This window comes from Erpetoichthys calabaricus, chromosome 12 (genome assembly GCF_900747795.2).
Source record: "Erpetoichthys calabaricus chromosome 12, fErpCal1.3, whole genome shotgun sequence".
Taxonomy (NCBI): domain Eukaryota; kingdom Metazoa; phylum Chordata; class Cladistia; order Polypteriformes; family Polypteridae; genus Erpetoichthys; species Erpetoichthys calabaricus.
The window spans coordinates 16762607-16779579 of NC_041405.2; the positions used below are offsets into that span (position 1 = coordinate 16762607).

A 16973-nucleotide genomic window follows, 5' to 3' on the forward strand; every position below is an offset into this window, starting at 1 on the left:
GCTGGGATTGGCTCCAGCAGACCCCCGTGACCCTGTTTGGATTCAGCGGGTTGGAAAATGGATGGATGGATGGATGGATGGATAATGGCAGCACCATGGTGCAGTGGTATCCCTGCTGCCTCGCAGTAAAGAGTCCAGGGTCCTCATCCCAGGTTCTCCCTACGTGGAGTTTGTATCTTCTCCTTGTGTCTGTGTGGGCTTCCTCTGGGGTCCAAAAAGAATGTAACAAACTGTACCTCAGATGTTTTAAGTCCCCTTTGGTAAAGGCATCAGCTAAATAATAAGGAAAGGAAAGTAACATTTGGTCCCACCATGGACTGACACCCCAACTGAGTCTGCTTCCAGCCTTGCACTTGTTGCTGCTGAGCAACCCCCCCCCCCCACACACACACACACACACACACACTTCCCCGTGTTATGTTAAATGAAAAGTAAAGCTTCCTATTTCAATATGCTTGTAGATGTGGAGGCCGTTATTGCACTGCCATCTGCCCTGTCACCTCTTGCTCATAATCTGGCCAAAGCCGGTGCCGTAGTCATTTTCTTAACTTTTCACTTACTGTAGGCTGTTAACACATTGAGCGGACTTGAACGTGAGCTTGTACCACCAGTCACAGACCCCTGAAACCAGCTAAGCATCAGCCTACCGAACTGAAGGGCTGCTCCCCCAGGTCAGCTGTCCATTGTGCTGCGGATCACTTGAATATTCATGTGTAGGAAAACTCTGCTAATTACCAGTCCGGCTTATTCTCATTCTCCAAAATCATTACACTACGCGTCACTCCTGCAGTTTTGAGGCCATTCCAAATATTACATCAGAATGCGTTATTTGTCCGTGTGCTGCTGCAATTAATTGGCATGGCCGGGTAGAAGAGGCTAGTTTTGTTATTTCTACCCACATTTAAATGCAAATGTACATCTTTAGCCTAATTTGCATGAATTTGCATGGTCCACATAATCAAATTTCAATGCATTTCCCTCAGCTTCCTCTTCGCATTCAGAGGGCCCTGGGATGTGGGAGCAGGATGCTCCCGGGAAATGAATTGTATTTATTTATTTTTTGCTTTTTGTAACATTCTCAGTTCTGTTTAATTATGTTCAAATTCACGGACTGCATGAACCATCCCGGTCAGCAATGGATGCCAGGCAGCTGTGGACAGGGTTGGCCCGCTCAGGCACACGCTAGGAATCCACCGATCAGTTTGTGTTTAGGGATGAAGGAGGACATCCCGATCAGACCCCACAGACGGGGTGCGGGATTTGAACACATCGGTGAGGAAGAAGCACTAAAGAGTGAGCCTCCATGACGAGCCGTGTTTACATAATAATATAAAAATTGACCGACTCATCCGTCGATAAACCCACCATCAGAACGTGTTCTTTAATTTATGCCAGAAGGAGGTCAAGAACAAAAATCACTAAAGGCCACATCCTGTGGGCATCATAAGTAATCATGAAGGTCAGTGTATTATGAATGATATGTCCTAGGCCTTTATCCTCTGAGGCCAATGAGCCCATTATCAAGTAACTTTAATCGAACTGGTATTCCCTGCTGCCATAACAAGCCTACAATGGCCATCAATATTATCATTTTACATTTGGCAGAGGCATATCCCACAATGCCTCAGGGTTTGTGGCCATTTTTAACATTTCAAACTTAGACAAGGGAGTAGCAAGAAAGGCAGGGGGGGGGGGGTTAACCTCCCAGACTCAGCAAGTCATCTTCTTGGATTTGAACCCCAGGCCAGAACATCATCTGCCCCGATAGATGGGTGGGTTATTTTAATTGGGGTGTACGTATGACTGGACCCCGCAGCAGTATGCCGTTTTGCCAACGGGGTAGATTAATTGGCAGCTCTAAAACTTGGCTCTGCGATGGACTGATGCTGCGTTGCACCCGCTGCTGTGAGAAATGGCTCCAGCACCAGTCCTGAACTGGGTTAAGTGGTTTGAAAATGTCATCTTACGAGCACAGGCAGAGTAAATGGCTGACTTGGGGGTTTTCTGTCCTTCGGGCTGTTAAATGCCTCACTGGGCAGGGGTCAGCCACACTGGTTCTCCTTCTCCATTCACTTCTATCTGCCAAAATGTCTGCTGTGAGATGGAGCACATTCAGACACATCCATCACCCGCATGTCCTCCCTCACCACATCCATAAACCTTCTCTTAGGCCTTCCTCTTTTCCTCTTCCCTGGCAGCTCTATCCTTATTACCCTTCTCCCAATATACTCAGCATCTCTCCTCTGCACATGTCCAAATCAACGCAATCTCGCCTCTCTGACTTTGTCTCCAAACCATCCACCCTCAGCTGACCCACTAATGTCCTCATTTCTAATCCTGTCCATCCTCGTCACACCCAATGCAAATCTTATCATCTGTAACTCTGCCACCTCCAGCTCTGTCTCCTGCTTTCTGGTCAGTGCCACCGTCTCCAACCCATATAACATAGCTGGTCTCACTACCGTCCTGTAGACCTTCCCTTTCACTCTTGCTGATACCCGTCTGTCACAAATCACTCCTGACACTCTTCTCTACCCATTCCACCCTGCCTGCACTCTCTTTTTCACCTCTCTTCCACAATCCCCATTACTCTCTACTGTTGATCCCAAGTATTTAAAGTCATCCACCTTGCCAACTCTACTCTCCCCATCCTCACCATTCCACTGACCTCCCTCTCATTCAGACACATGTATTCTGTTTGTTCCTAATGACCTTCATTCCTCTCCACTTTCTTTCCACTTCTACCAAGCAGCATTATTTCAGGGTCTCTAATCCACCTCACATTCTCCTGTAGCACTAATCACTGATCTCAGATATTTAACTGTTTTTGCTTGTTTCAGTGTATTTCCTCTACAGCCAAAAACTTTTAGGGGCTCATCTATTTCTGAGCAGCATGCCATTGTCTCAGACTTGCTATCATTTTCTCTTAAGTCTTTTACTTTCGGATGCCTTTTGTCAGAGGCAGAGTCTTCCACTACAACCAGATCATCAGCATATACTCCAATATCCATATGTCCAATGGAACGTCTCTTCACACAGATTTACGGACTGTATCCATGGCAATGATTAAAAAAATAATGGACTGAGAGTCTGAGACAAGACCCCTGAAGCAGACCAGATCAGATGACAAAGAATGCTGGGTTTTGATTTCCACCTCTAACTGTTATTTCAGCTCCTTACAGATTTAACAACCCAAATTATCTTTTCAGAAACTCCTTTCCTTCTTGGATTTCAGTACAACACCAGCTCAGGACAACACAAGTCCAAGGTGGTGTTTGAATGCTTATAGTTTAAAAATCAGTGCAAGAGCGCTAAATGGAGGACCTCTGGACAGATGCAGACAATTAGAAATGCCAGGAAGAAATTAGATGATAACAGAGCTATTAATGCAAACATCAACCCTAGTAGGGCTATTAACGCGAAACTCAATCCTAATAAGTTCATGCAGCATATAAGCAGTAAGAGAATGAAGAAGGACAATGGGAAGTGTGTTAAGACCACATATCTGTTCCTTTAAAGAAAATATTATCTCCCTTAATGCCAAACTTAATTATATGCACTTTATACTGTAATTCCAATGTTTATCAGTAGATGCTGCTGTTTTTATTTCAAACACTTCATAGATAGATAGATAGATAGATAGATAGATAGATAGATAGATAGATAGATAGATAGATAGATAGATAGATAGATAGATAGATAGATAGATAGATAGATAGATATTTTAGTATAGTAGGCAGGATAGATAGATAGATAGATAGATATTTTAGTATAGTAGGCAGGATAGATAGATAGATAGATATTTTAGTATAGTAGGCAGGATAGATAGATAGATAGATAGATAGATAGATAGATAGATAGATAGATAGATAGATAGATAGATAGATATTTTAGTATAGTAGGCAGGATAGATAGATAGATAGATAGATAGATAGATAGATAGATAGATAGATAGATAGATAGATAGATAGATAGATAGATAGATAGATAGATAGATAGATATTTTAGTATAGTAGGCACGATAGATAGATAGATAGATAGATAGATAGATAGATAGATAGATAGATAGATAGATAGATAGATAGATAGATAGATAGATAGATATTTTAGTATAGTAGGCAGGATAGATAGATAGATAGATAGATAGATAGATAGATAGATAGATAGATAGATAGATAGATAGATAGATAGATAGATAGATAGATAGATATTTTAGTATAGTAGGCACGATAGATAGATAGATAGATAGATAGATAGATAGATAGATAGATAGATAGATAGATAGATAGATAGATAGATATTTTAGTATAGTAGGCACGATAGATAGATAGATAGATAGATAGATAGATAGATAGATAGATAGATAGATAGATAGATAGATAGATAGATAGATAGATAGATAGATATTTTAGTATAGTAGGCAGGATAGATAGATAGATAGATAGATAGATAGATAGATAGATAGATAGATAGATAGATAGATAGATAGATAGATAGATAGATAGATAGATAGATAGATATTTTAGTATAGTAGGCAGGATAGATAGATAGATAGATAGATAGATAGATAGATAGATAGATAGATAGATAGATAGATAGATAGATAGATAGATAGATAGATAGATAGATAGATAGATAGATATTTTAGTATAGTAGGAAAGATAGATAGATAGATAGATAGATAGATAGATAGATAGATAGATAGATAGATAGATAGATAGATAGATAGATAGATAGATAGATAGATAGATATTTTAGCGTAGTTGGCAGGATTAGATAGATAGATAGATAGATAGATAGATAGATAGATAGATAGATAGATAGATAGATAGATAGATAGATAGATAGATAGATAGATAGATATTTTAGTATAGTAGGCACGATAGATAGATAGATAGATAGATAGATAGATAGATAGATAGATAGATAGATAGATAGATAGATAGATAGATAGATAGATAGATAGATAGATAGATAGATATTTTAGTATAGTAGGCACGATAGATAGATAGATAGATAGATAGATAGATAGATAGATAGATAGATAGATAGATAGATAGATAGATAGATAGATAGATAGATAGATAGATAGATAGATATTTTAGTACAGGCACTATAAATCTTGGGATTTGTTAGATAAGGAAGACTGAGGTTTCAAGGTAACGTTGTCCTAATGATGGTGCTGACATATTGTATGTTCTTCGGCACATGTGAGTAAGCCTTTTACCACACACGTGACAATAATGACCCAAGTATTTTCAACAAACATTCCATACTGCCCCCTGGTGGCCATGCAGGGGTATAGCCACTTGCATAGATGCCCTTCCATGAACCATTATCCTTCTTACATTGTCCCAACTCCATGCTGCCTTTCCTGTTTGCAAATTCCAGTCTCTACAGGGCAACTTTAAACCAGAAATAATCCCAGTGCCATCTAGTGTACAAAAGGTTAAAAGATGCCAGTTTTCACAGAGCCACATAAAGGTTGGGGATAAAGTGCAACCATGAGGGCAAATCTGGTATAGCAAATGCAATAGTGGTGTCCATATTACAAAAGCAGCAGGCAGAACAGCTACCAGAGAGAGTCCAGCACCGGAACGCAGGTTTATTTAAAGAGCCCATCCATCCCTTTTCTGAATTTCTTTAGCCAGAGCAGTGTCTCGAGGAAGCTGGAGCCAATCACAGCAAGCAGCCCTGAACAGGGAGCCAGTCCATCACTGGGTGGACACACACACACACACACACACGGGCCAGTTTAGCATCACCAGTAGACCTAAGGTGCATGGCTTTGGACAGCAGGAGGAAGCCCACACAGACACGGGTTTGGGGGTTCATTCAAACTGCCCACACACCCAGGACATGAACTCCAGTCTCTTTTATCTGAGACAGCAGCACCAGCACTGCACCACCATAATTAAAGAGTCAAAATGGCAAACCTGCACGTGTCAAGTACACTATGAAACAGCTGGGATTTTGCAAGCCCTGCTGTTACAAGTTAATACTTTCTCATGGCAAACACACTTTTTACCAGTGAACTTGGCTTGTAATAATTAAGATTTGTGGTATTTTGATAGAAAAGTGTGGGAACAAATACTATTCATCCAACATGCCGAGCTTTATTTTATATAGTGCCTTTCAAAGTCAGGAATATAACAAAAATAAAAAATAATAATCAGAGGCACAGCAGTATGGGGGGAGCACTTCTTTAAGTATCAAAGACATGTGGAGAATCAAGCCATCAAACTGGATATTATATAGCGCCTTTTCATGGTGAGTGCTATATCACAGATTATTATGAAAAACTCCTAAGCACAGTTTTTGAAAATGTAGAATCCAAAATGAAAAAGTACATCAGACTAATGATTCAACCAGTCACTGTGACTTCCACAGTGGTCACCACGCCATGGCAGAAACCAAAACTGGAGCACAACTAACAGGGTTAAATAAAAGGGCAACACTTGATTTGTAGCCTCTGTAAAGCTGGGAAAACTAATCAACCGGTCAGCCAACCACTGTTTTATATAGTGCCTTTCATAGTTACAATAGCACAAAACACTTTAAAAAGCAAGCAGCACCACAGTTGTATCAGTGTAAGACCTTCTTTTAGCTTCAAAGACCTAACAGGATTATGTTGAGATTATATAGCGCCTTTCATTTTGAGTTCCATATCACCAATTGCTTTGTAATTTCTCATTGTAATATATTTGAAAAAGGTGCAAACTGAAAAGCAAATCAAAGTAATCATTTAGTCAATTGGTGTATTGTGAAATATAGCGCCTTTCACAGTGAACAACATCCAAAGTTACCACCCAGAAATTCAGTCGTTTCACTGAATCAAGAAGACATATCTGGGGACTTGCAGTACATCTTTATCCTTTGTGAGGAAGCAATAAAACCAGTCAATATTGTATATAGTGCCTTTCACAGTCAGGACTATCACTAATAATAATAATAATATGTTTTATTTATATAGCATCTTTCCCATATTCAAGTCACTTAAACATTTTAAAAAGTAAGCAGCACCACAGTAGCACCACTTTTTCAGAATCAAAGACAGAAGTGGATTATTTGGACTATATATATAGCGCCTTTCATAGTGAGTGCTCATAGCACAGATTGCTTTGGAAGGTTTTTATGGTACAATATTGAAAAAAGGTGGAACTCAAAGTGAAAAGCAAATCAATGTAATCATTGAGTCAATCCGTGTATACATGATATAGTGCCTTTCACTGTGAACACCACCCCAAAGTACCACCCAGAGATACAGCCATATAACTGACTGAGTGAGACTGAAGTAATTAGATTAGATTAGATACACTTTATTTAACCCATGGGGAAATTCGGATGCATACAGCAACAGAAACATAAAAAGCAAGAAAACTGACTTACAGGACAGATAATGCAGCCAATCAATAAATGAATACATTAGGTGGAAGTATGGAATTGCCTGATAGTAGTGGGCAGAAAAGACCCCCAGAGGCATTTCTTAGACCACCGTGGTAGAATGAGCCTGTGGCTAAAAAGTGCTCCAAAAGAGCGTCACCTGGAGGGGATTTTTCATCTGATTATGCCAAAACTAATCAGAAAGGCTGTCATATCAAAGAAAACACTTTTATTTCAGCATCAAAGACATAAAAAGCAATCAGGCAATCAGTGTTGATATTATATAGCGCCTTTCGCGATGAGTGCTAAATCATAGAATAACTGGAAAGCTTTTGAAAACTGAAAGCGAATCATATCACAGTGGACGCCACGCCAATGTACTAACGGTCAAATTTCATATTGCTATTTATTTATTCTCATATTTCACAGTAGGCTGCCACGCAGTAAGGAGACCAGTGTTCGCGTCCCAGGTCCTCCCTGCGTGGAAGTTGCATGTTCTCCCCGTGTCTGTGTGGATTCGCTTCCCCTGTCCAAATACATGCTGGTTAAATGAATTGGCATCGGTAAATTGCGTGTGTGTGTGTGTGTGTGTGTGTGTGTGTGTGTGCGTGTGTGTGTGTGTGTGTGTTCGTCCTGCGATGTGGACCTATCCAGGGTTTGTTCCTGCCTTGCGCCCCGTGATAGCTGGCATAGGCTCCAGCGCTATCTGGATTAGACGGGTTAGAAAATGACATAACATGCTTCACAATGTTTTTATTTATTTTTATTTACTTTTGTTCGTAATATTCCTCTATTATATCTATCTGTCTCTATATGAAAGAAAGAAAGAAAGAAAGAAAGAAAGAAAGAAAGAAAGAAAGAAAGAAAGAAAGATAAAGTCTTTATATAAATAAATAAATAAAGTACCGTAGGTAAGTCCAGGCAACTAGACAAATATAAAAGTACAATGTTGAGTACTAATATAACCCGCTAGATGTCAGTGTTTAGCGAAAAAGACAATGGTGTGACTGTAATTAAGACTCCTCGGGACCCTAAAGTGTAGCTGAAAGGTTTGGAAAGCAGATGGATGCCTAAATGATAATTCGATAGTTTTCCTTTGGACGAGGAGGGGATGGATCGGAAGTGCGGAGTAACCACCCAACTGGACTTCCTAAAGAAGACGAAACAGTTAAGGGGGCTGTGCCGTTGCTCCACCAAACAGCCCATAATTACAAATAAGGTAATAGTTTCTAATTTTAATAATTACAATAATAATAATAATAATAATTGTTATTATTAAATAATAACAATAATAATACTATAATTATTATAATAATATATAATTATAACAATTACAAATAAGGTAGGGCGGCACAGTGGCGCAGTGGTAGCGCTGCTGCCTTGCGCACCCTTGCGGCTTGGGATTGGCTCCAGCAGACCCCCGTGACCCTGTGTTAGGATGTAGCGGGTTGGAAAATGACTGACTGACAAATACTGTTTGGCTAAAAGACATGCGACATGAATACAAAACTAAATGCCAAAACATAAACAGAGGAACGTCATTCATGATTATACAAAAGCAAACACGAGTGTCCATCGTTCACTCTTATAAACAAAAATGTCTCTTCAGACCGCTTCAACCGTTTATGGCTCCCAAAAAGAACCATCCACATGAAAATTCCATAACAGGTTTAATAAACAGTCATGAATTTGTGACAAATCAATGGGGTTTCTGATTTTTAAGGACCCTTGCTTCATACAATAAAAAAAGGCTCAGTTCATTTTTTTTAATCTGTTCGTATCCTACCACACATTAAAGATTTCTGTTTTGTCCACATTCAAAGCCTACAGAATCATATTCATATGCAAAAATCTCTTGGAATGAAATGGTCTTTTGTCAAACAATTTTGGATCCAAGCAGCCCAGTAAAGCGCCATTGCCATTAAACAGCCGTTAATTTTTAGGAGTGTCGTAAACTATACAACGCAGACTTTGCAGATGGCCATATTTAAATTTTAGAATATTAACTACAAAGCATTGTTACTACGTGAGCTGCCCGGTGGCGCAGCAGTTAGATCGTGTGCCTCCACACTCTTGGAGTCTGCGTGTTTAAGCCTCACATGAAGTGCTCCAGTATACACTAGTGTACCCTGAGATGTACTGTCCAAGGCTGATGCTTCTCCTATATCCTCTGATTCGTGAGCTGGGTGGGCGGATAAGAAAATGGACGGACTGAAGGAAAAGACGGAGGCGGGTGACAGGTTGGCATTAACCATCTACTGGTAAATCGCGACATTACAATACCTTTTGAAGGTGGAGGTACTTCAGAGGAGAAGCGCTAGTGTTCCCATGTTAGACACAGCATCCTGCACCCACTTTATAAAGAAAAAAGAAAAAGAAAAGAAATCCGGGACTCCATTTGATATTTGGAGCTTGAACGTGCAATACCTCTTTACCTTGGAAGTAAAAAATGAGAGCCGCGATTCATACTGAAGCGCTAACCTGCTTTCCCGCTGCCTAGCGGCGGCGATCTCCTTGCCTGGCGGCGCAGCTTTTCCGCTCCGACTGCTGGCTATGCGGCACCGTAGCTGGCGGGTGACTCAGAGGGCTGAAAAGCGTCTTCTCGCGTGAGGACGTCATGTGTCACTTGTACTCCGGCACACAAGATTAACGAGTTGTTTTCAGCGTTACGCATGTTGAAGCACACTTCTTGTCACCCGTGCCTGAGCTGGTGATGTCAGCATAGGGGGGCTGGATTGTTGTTGTGACAGTAAAGTTATTATGTCATACTCCTAGGATGGGGGGGGTGGGCAGAATTTCTAGAATGTGAGAAACGCATCACACAGGTACTTCAAAACCGAAGAACGCACGCATGTCCGCGTCGCGGCATCATCTGGCGTATTTTAGCAACGCATCGAAGAGCATGCCAGAGCTAAGTGGTGGACTCCGGTACCCATCTTTGCCCACTGACTGTATGCACGTTGACGTGCATTAATCACGAGGGATAAGAGTGTGCGCAACTAAAAACAAAATCAGAACCGTTGCTAATTTGAGCCGTAAAACGTCCCAGTGCTCGGATGCGATCAACATTACGAACGGACCCCGCTATAATATAACACGCATGTTTGGAGGGACGGACTGATAGATAGATAGATAGATAGATAGATAGATAGATAGATAGATAGATAGATAGATAGATAGATAGATAGATAGATAGATAGATAGATAAGAACACATGCACAGGTTATCTGGCAACGCATAGACAAAATGGAAATTATTAACACACACCGCCGTATATAAAACGATGGACAGACACTAACAGTTGTGCACATGCACGTGTGCAAGACGCTAAAACACAGACAACTTCTCACTCCATGATATCCCCTCCCTTCCGTTTGTGCTTACCTTCCTCACCCTCTTTTTAATAATCGACTCAACAGCAAAAACTTGCTCTCCTATGGCGGAAAGCTCCATGCAGGGGCTTGATTGACCTCTGAGCGAGTTTGGCTTCAATGTGGCAGCTCTGAAGATCGCGTCCCTGGAGTTTCAGGGGTAGTTTTTTTTTCTCCTCCCTCCCGCCTAGTTATCGTCCCTTCGTTACATGCACAGTTGCGGAATAAACAACACCTCTGCCTTCTCTAGAGTGACTTTTCAAATCTGCGACACAGCTGCATTGCTTGCGAGTGCCCGTCCCATGCGCGCGCCCAGAGTCCGCTACCATTACTAATTCTGGCAGGAGAGCGCGCACGCACACACGCTGGCCAGAACGCGCTTACAGGAGGTGTGGATACTGTGCAGGCGGCGGCTACTTTTTTTTAAAGAGAAGGAAACAGCAACAACAATCGTGTTGCAAACTGGACTGCTAACATCATCTGGCGCAATAGAATACCGACTGAACGGCGAAGCACGGGACCATAAACCCAGACCATAAAATAAAATTAGCCAATCACGTAAAAAATAATTCAAGACATGGTGACACTGCTGCCTGGCAACAAGGAAACCGGAGATCAGGCACCCGGGTGCTGACTGAGTGGAGTTTGTATGTTCTCGCCGTGTTAAAGTGGGTTCCCTCCCACAGCGCAAATACTTGCCGGTTACCTGGATTGATAGTGATGATAAATTGTGTGTGTCTACCCTGAGATGGACTGGCACCCTATTCCAGGGATTGTTCCTGTCTTGCACCTAATACATGCTGGGATAGGCTCCAGCTGCACTGCTCAGAATAAACAGGTTAGGAAATGGATGGAGGTTTATATTTTTTAATTACTCTGTTATTCCCTTTTTAATTTATTTATATATAGATACAGTATATGCACATAACCCAGCATCTGCTCGGGGTAAATGTGAAGGGGTGGTGTCACGAAAGGTTCCAGATTCCATTGTAAAACTCATGCTACAACCTATAAAACATTAACCCCACATGGAAGTGGGAAAAAATTAAAAGGAAGAAGGATATATATATATATATATATATATATATATATATATATATATATATATATATATATATATATACACATACACACACACACATATAGTGTATTTATCTGAAACATTATGGATGGCACTGTGTATACTATATATATATATATATATATATATATATATATATATATATATATATATACACTGGGACACAGTCATGTTGGAACAGGAAGGGGCCATCCTCAAACTGTTCCACTGAATTGGGAATATGAAATTATCCAAAATGGCAACGTATGCTGAAGCAGTAAGAGTTCCCTTCACTGGAACTAAGGGCCCAACCCCTGATAAACAACCCCACACAATAATCCCCCCCCATCCCTCCACCAAACTTTACACTTGGCACAATGCAGTCAGGCAAGTACCGTTGCCCTGGCAACCACCAAACCCAGAGACTCATCCATCGGATTGCCAGACAGAGAAGAGAGAGAGAGAAGTGAAGGCCTATGATACAGTTTGCATGTTTGTTGCTAGAAATCCACAAAGAGAGAAGATAAGTCTATATTAAAACAGTTTTTTATTCTTCAGCTTTCAACTGATCAGAGAAAAATACTATATATATATATATATATATATATATATATATATATATATATATATATAGGGATGGGCAAAAGTAAGTTTACAGTTGTGAGTATGCAAAACAGAGTTTATCCTTTCATTGTTATTTATTTATTTATTATTGTATTATTTATGTGTATTATTTGTCTTCTTATTGGCTTATTATTAAAGTGTTCTTGAGTGTAGCAATCATAACCTGCATGTCTTTTTTGATAAGAACAACTGTAAACCTGTTTTTGCCCACCCCTGTATGTGTATATATATATATATATATATATATATATATATATATATATATATATATATATATATATATACACTAGCTGTGTAAGCCTGTGCTGTAAAAAGCCCAGGGTCCTACAAACTATTGAAATCGACAGAAAAAATATTTAAATGTAGAAATGTCAGGTAATTGAAAGGAACTACTCTGGGCATCTCTCTCCTAGGAGGATTCATTTTGCTGATGTGCTCGCCTCGCTTCTACATTAGTGGTGGGAGGAAAAGTAAAAGGGATACCATTTTGCCGATGTTAGCGACTAAGTGACTTTGTCTTTTTTCTGAGGTTTCGTTTTGCTGATGTGCTCCCTCACTGGTATTATTAGCAGCTAAGCAAGTTTTCTGTTTCCTCGGAGATGGAGCCCTCACCCCAACTCCACCTCTCACTTCTGGGCCCTCAGCAAACATCATCTGTGGTGTCGTAACATTTGGCACTGCGGACACGTTACACCTCCACACTGAAACAAATTCATCTGTGGGGTTAAGGAAAGAAACATTAGATCAGGGGTTTCCAACTCCAGTCCTGGAGAGCTACTGTGGCTGCGAGTTTTCATTCTTTTCTTAATTAGTGACCAGTTTTTACTTCTAATGAAGTATTTCCCTTTATTTGAATTGACGTTTTTTGAGACTCTGACCACTGAACTGATTCTTTTTTCCTTAAGCGGCACCTAAACATAAATTTGATGTGAAGTGAGCCAACAGATGAGCAACTAAGTTGGGGCCTCAAACTCCAACCTTCATTCAGTTTCTTAACTTGAAGCCAATTCTCATTGCTAATTAAACCCGTTATTTAATTCCAAGGAGCTCATTCTGCCATGGCAGACATTTCCAAAACTGTTGATTTTCTTTTTTAAGTTGCGCTGTCAAAATGTCTTGTGATGTTGAGCAGATCAACATTACTGAGGCCTTCACCTTTCTTTATTTTCTATTACTGTGTGATGGACGCAGGTGGTTGTTTATATGTTGGTTCATTTTGTGTCTTAATATTTTTTGGTTGCTAATTAAGGAAAAAAGAAATAATTAAGGGGCCTGAGTCTTAAGATATGCATAAATTAAAATTAAGGCATGGAGTTAGTTAGCAGCAAAATCTGGTCTCTAATTAAGAAAAGGGTTAGAATGAAAACCTGCAGCCACAGTAGCTCTCCAGGACTGGAGTTGGATAGATAGATAGATAGATAGATAGATAGATAGATAGATAGATAGATAGATAGATAGATAGATAGATAGATAGATAGATAGATAGATAGATAGATAGATAGATACTTTATTAATCCCGATGGGAAATTCACATACTCCAGCAGCAGCATACTGATACAATAAACAATATTAAATTAAAGATTGATGATAATGCAGGTAAAAAACAGACAATAACTATGTATAATGTTAAATGTTAACGTTTACCCCCCCGGGTGGAATTGAAGAGTCGCATAGTTTTGGGGAGGGACGATCTCCTCAGTCTGTCAGTGGAGCAGGACAGTGACAGCAGTCTGTCACTGAAGCTGCTCTTCTGTCTGGAGATGATCCTGTTCAGTGGATGTAGTGGATTCTCCATAATTGATAGGAGCCTGCTGAGCGCCCTTCGCTCTGCCACAGATGTTAAACTGTCCAGCTCCATACCAACAATAGGGCCTGCCTTCCTCACCAGTTTGTCCAGGCATGAGGCGTCTTTCTTCTTTATGCTGCCTCCCCAGCACACCACCGCGTAGAAGAGGGCGCTCACCACAACCGTCTGATAGAACATCCGCAGCATCTTATTGCAGATGTTGAAGGACGCCAGCCTTCTAAGGAAGTATAGTCAGCTCTGTCCTTTCTTGCACAGCGCATCAGTATTGGCAGTCCAGTCTAATTTATCATCCAGCTGCACTCCCAGATATTTATAGGTCTGCACCATCTGCACACAGTCACCTTTGATGATCACGGGGTCCATGAGGGGTCTGGGCCTCCTAAAATCCACCACCAGCTCCTTGGTTTTGCTGATGTTCAGGTGTAGGTGGTTTGAGTCGCACCATTTAACAAAGTCCTTGATTAGGTCCCTATACTCCTCCTCCTGCCCACTCCTGATGCAGCCCACGATAGCAGTGTCATCAGCGAACCTTTGCACATGGCAGGACTCCGAGTTGTATTGGAAGTCCGATGTATATAGGCTGAACAGGACCGGAGAAAGTACAGTCCCCTGTGGCGCTCCTGTGTTGCTGACCACAATGTCAGACATGCAGTTCCCAAGACGCACATACTGAGGTCTGTCTTTAAGATAGTCCACGATCCATGCCACTAGGTATGAATCTACTCCCATCTCTGTCAGCTTGTCCCTAAGGAGCAGAGGTTGGATTGTGTTGAAGGCGCTAGAGAAGTCTAGAAACATAATTCTTACAGCACCACTGCCTCTGTCCAAGTGAGAGAGGGATCGGTGTAGCATATAGATGATGGCATCCTCCGCTCCCACCTTCTCCTGATATGCAAATTGCAGAGGGTCAAGGGCGTGTTGAACCTGTGGCCTAAGGTGGTGAAGCAGCAGCCTCTCCATGGTCTTCATCACATGTGATGTCAGAGCAACAGGCCGGAAGTCATTCAGCTCACTAGGACGTGATTCCTTTGGGACTGGGGTGATGCAAGATGTTTTCCAAAGGCTCGGGACTTTCCCCTGTTCCAGGCTCAGGTTCAAGATGCGGTGTAGAGGACCCCCCAGCTCCAGTGCACAGACCTTCAGCAGTCGTGGCGATACTCCATCTGGACCTGCTGCTTTGCTGGCACGAAGTCTCCTCAGCTTTTTGCTCACTTGCGCTGTTGTAATTATGGGTGGGGATGTCTCTCCTATGCTGGTATCAGCAGAAGGATGTGTGGAGGGTGCAGTACTCCGAGGTGAGAGTGGGTTAGGGTGGTCAAACCTGTTAAAGAAGATGTTCATTTGGTTTGCTCTCTTCACGTCTCTCTCGATGGTGGCACCCCGCTTCGAGCTGCAGCCAGTGATGATCTTCATCCCATCCCACACTTCCTTCATGCTGTTATTCTGCAACTTTTGCTCCAGCTTTCTCCTGTACTGCTCCTTCGCCGGCCTGAGCTGGACTCGGAGTTCCTTCTGCACACGCTTGAGCTCATGCTGATCACCGCCTTTAAAAGCCCTTTTCTTCTGGTTCAAAAGGCCCTTGATGTCACTTGTAATCCATGGCTTGTTATTAGCATAGCAGCGTACTGTTCTTACTGGAACTACAATGTCCATACAGAAGTTGATGTAGTCAGTAGTGCAGTCAACAACCCCTGCATTAGAAGAATTTAGATGAGAACAGGCCATTTGGCACAACAAAGATCACCAGTACTGTCCACTCCATTCTTCTAAAACAGGGGTGTCAAACTCCAGGCCTGGTGGGCTGCAGTGGCTGCAGGTTTTCCTTCTAACCCTTTTCCTGATCAGTGACCAGTTTTCACTGCTAATTAAGTCCTTTTCCCTTCATTTTAATAGCCCTGGTTTTAAGGATTCATACCTCTGAATCGATTCCTTTCTTCATTAAATGACAGCCAAACAGAAATGAGATGTGAACAGATGACCAGCTAAACTGGGATTTCAAACTCCAACCAATCTCTTAATGAGAAGCTGATTCTTGCTGTTAATTAAGCCCGTTATTTAATTCCGTGGCTTGTTGTTGCTCTCATTCTGCCACAGCAGACATTTCCAAAACTTTTGATTTTCTGTTCGTCAAAATGTTTTGGTGACCCGAGAGATCAACCTTATTTTCAGATATTGTGTGATGGGCACTGTGGCCCTCCAGGCCTGGAGTTTGACACCTGTGTTCTAAAATAACATCAAGTCGAGTTTTGAAGGTTCCTAAAGTCCTGCTGTCTACCACACTACCTGGTAGCTTATTCCAAGTGTCTATGGCACGGGTGTCCAACTCCGGTCCTGGAGGGCTTCAGTGGCTGCTGGTTTTCATTCTAACCACTTTCTTCATTAGTCACCAGTTTTTGCTGCTAATTAACTTGTCTCAGGCCCCTTAGTTGTCTCTTTTTCCTTAATTAGCAGCCAAATAATAATGAGACACAAAATGAGTCGCCACTTGACCAGCTCCCCTGTGCCCATCACACAATATCTGAAAATAAAGAAAGGTGAAGGTCTCGGTATGGTTGATCTCTCAGGTCACCAAAACATTTTGAAGGTGTTCTTAAAAAAAAAAAAACAGAAAGTCAGCAGTTTTGGAAATGCCTGCTGTGGCAGAATGAGAGCAGCAACAAGCCATGGAATTAAATAACGGGTTTAATTAACAACAAGAATTGGCTTCTCATTAAGAAACTGGTTGGAG

The 16973-nt window shown here is 41.4% G+C and overlaps 1 protein-coding gene across 1 annotated transcript in view; it reads right to left on the minus strand.

The window, feature by feature from the left end:
- Positions 1-11070, minus strand: part of cbx7b (chromobox homolog 7b) — a 29153-nt gene extending 18083 nt beyond the window's left edge. Inside the window, exon 1 of the mRNA XM_051934470.1 lies at positions 10768-11070. Within this exon, the coding sequence (XP_051790430.1) occupies positions 10768-10836 (69 nt within the window). The 5' untranslated portion in view covers positions 10837-11070. The remainder of the gene's footprint in view (positions 1-10767) is intronic.
- Between the last annotated feature and the right edge of the window lie 5903 nt (positions 11071-16973).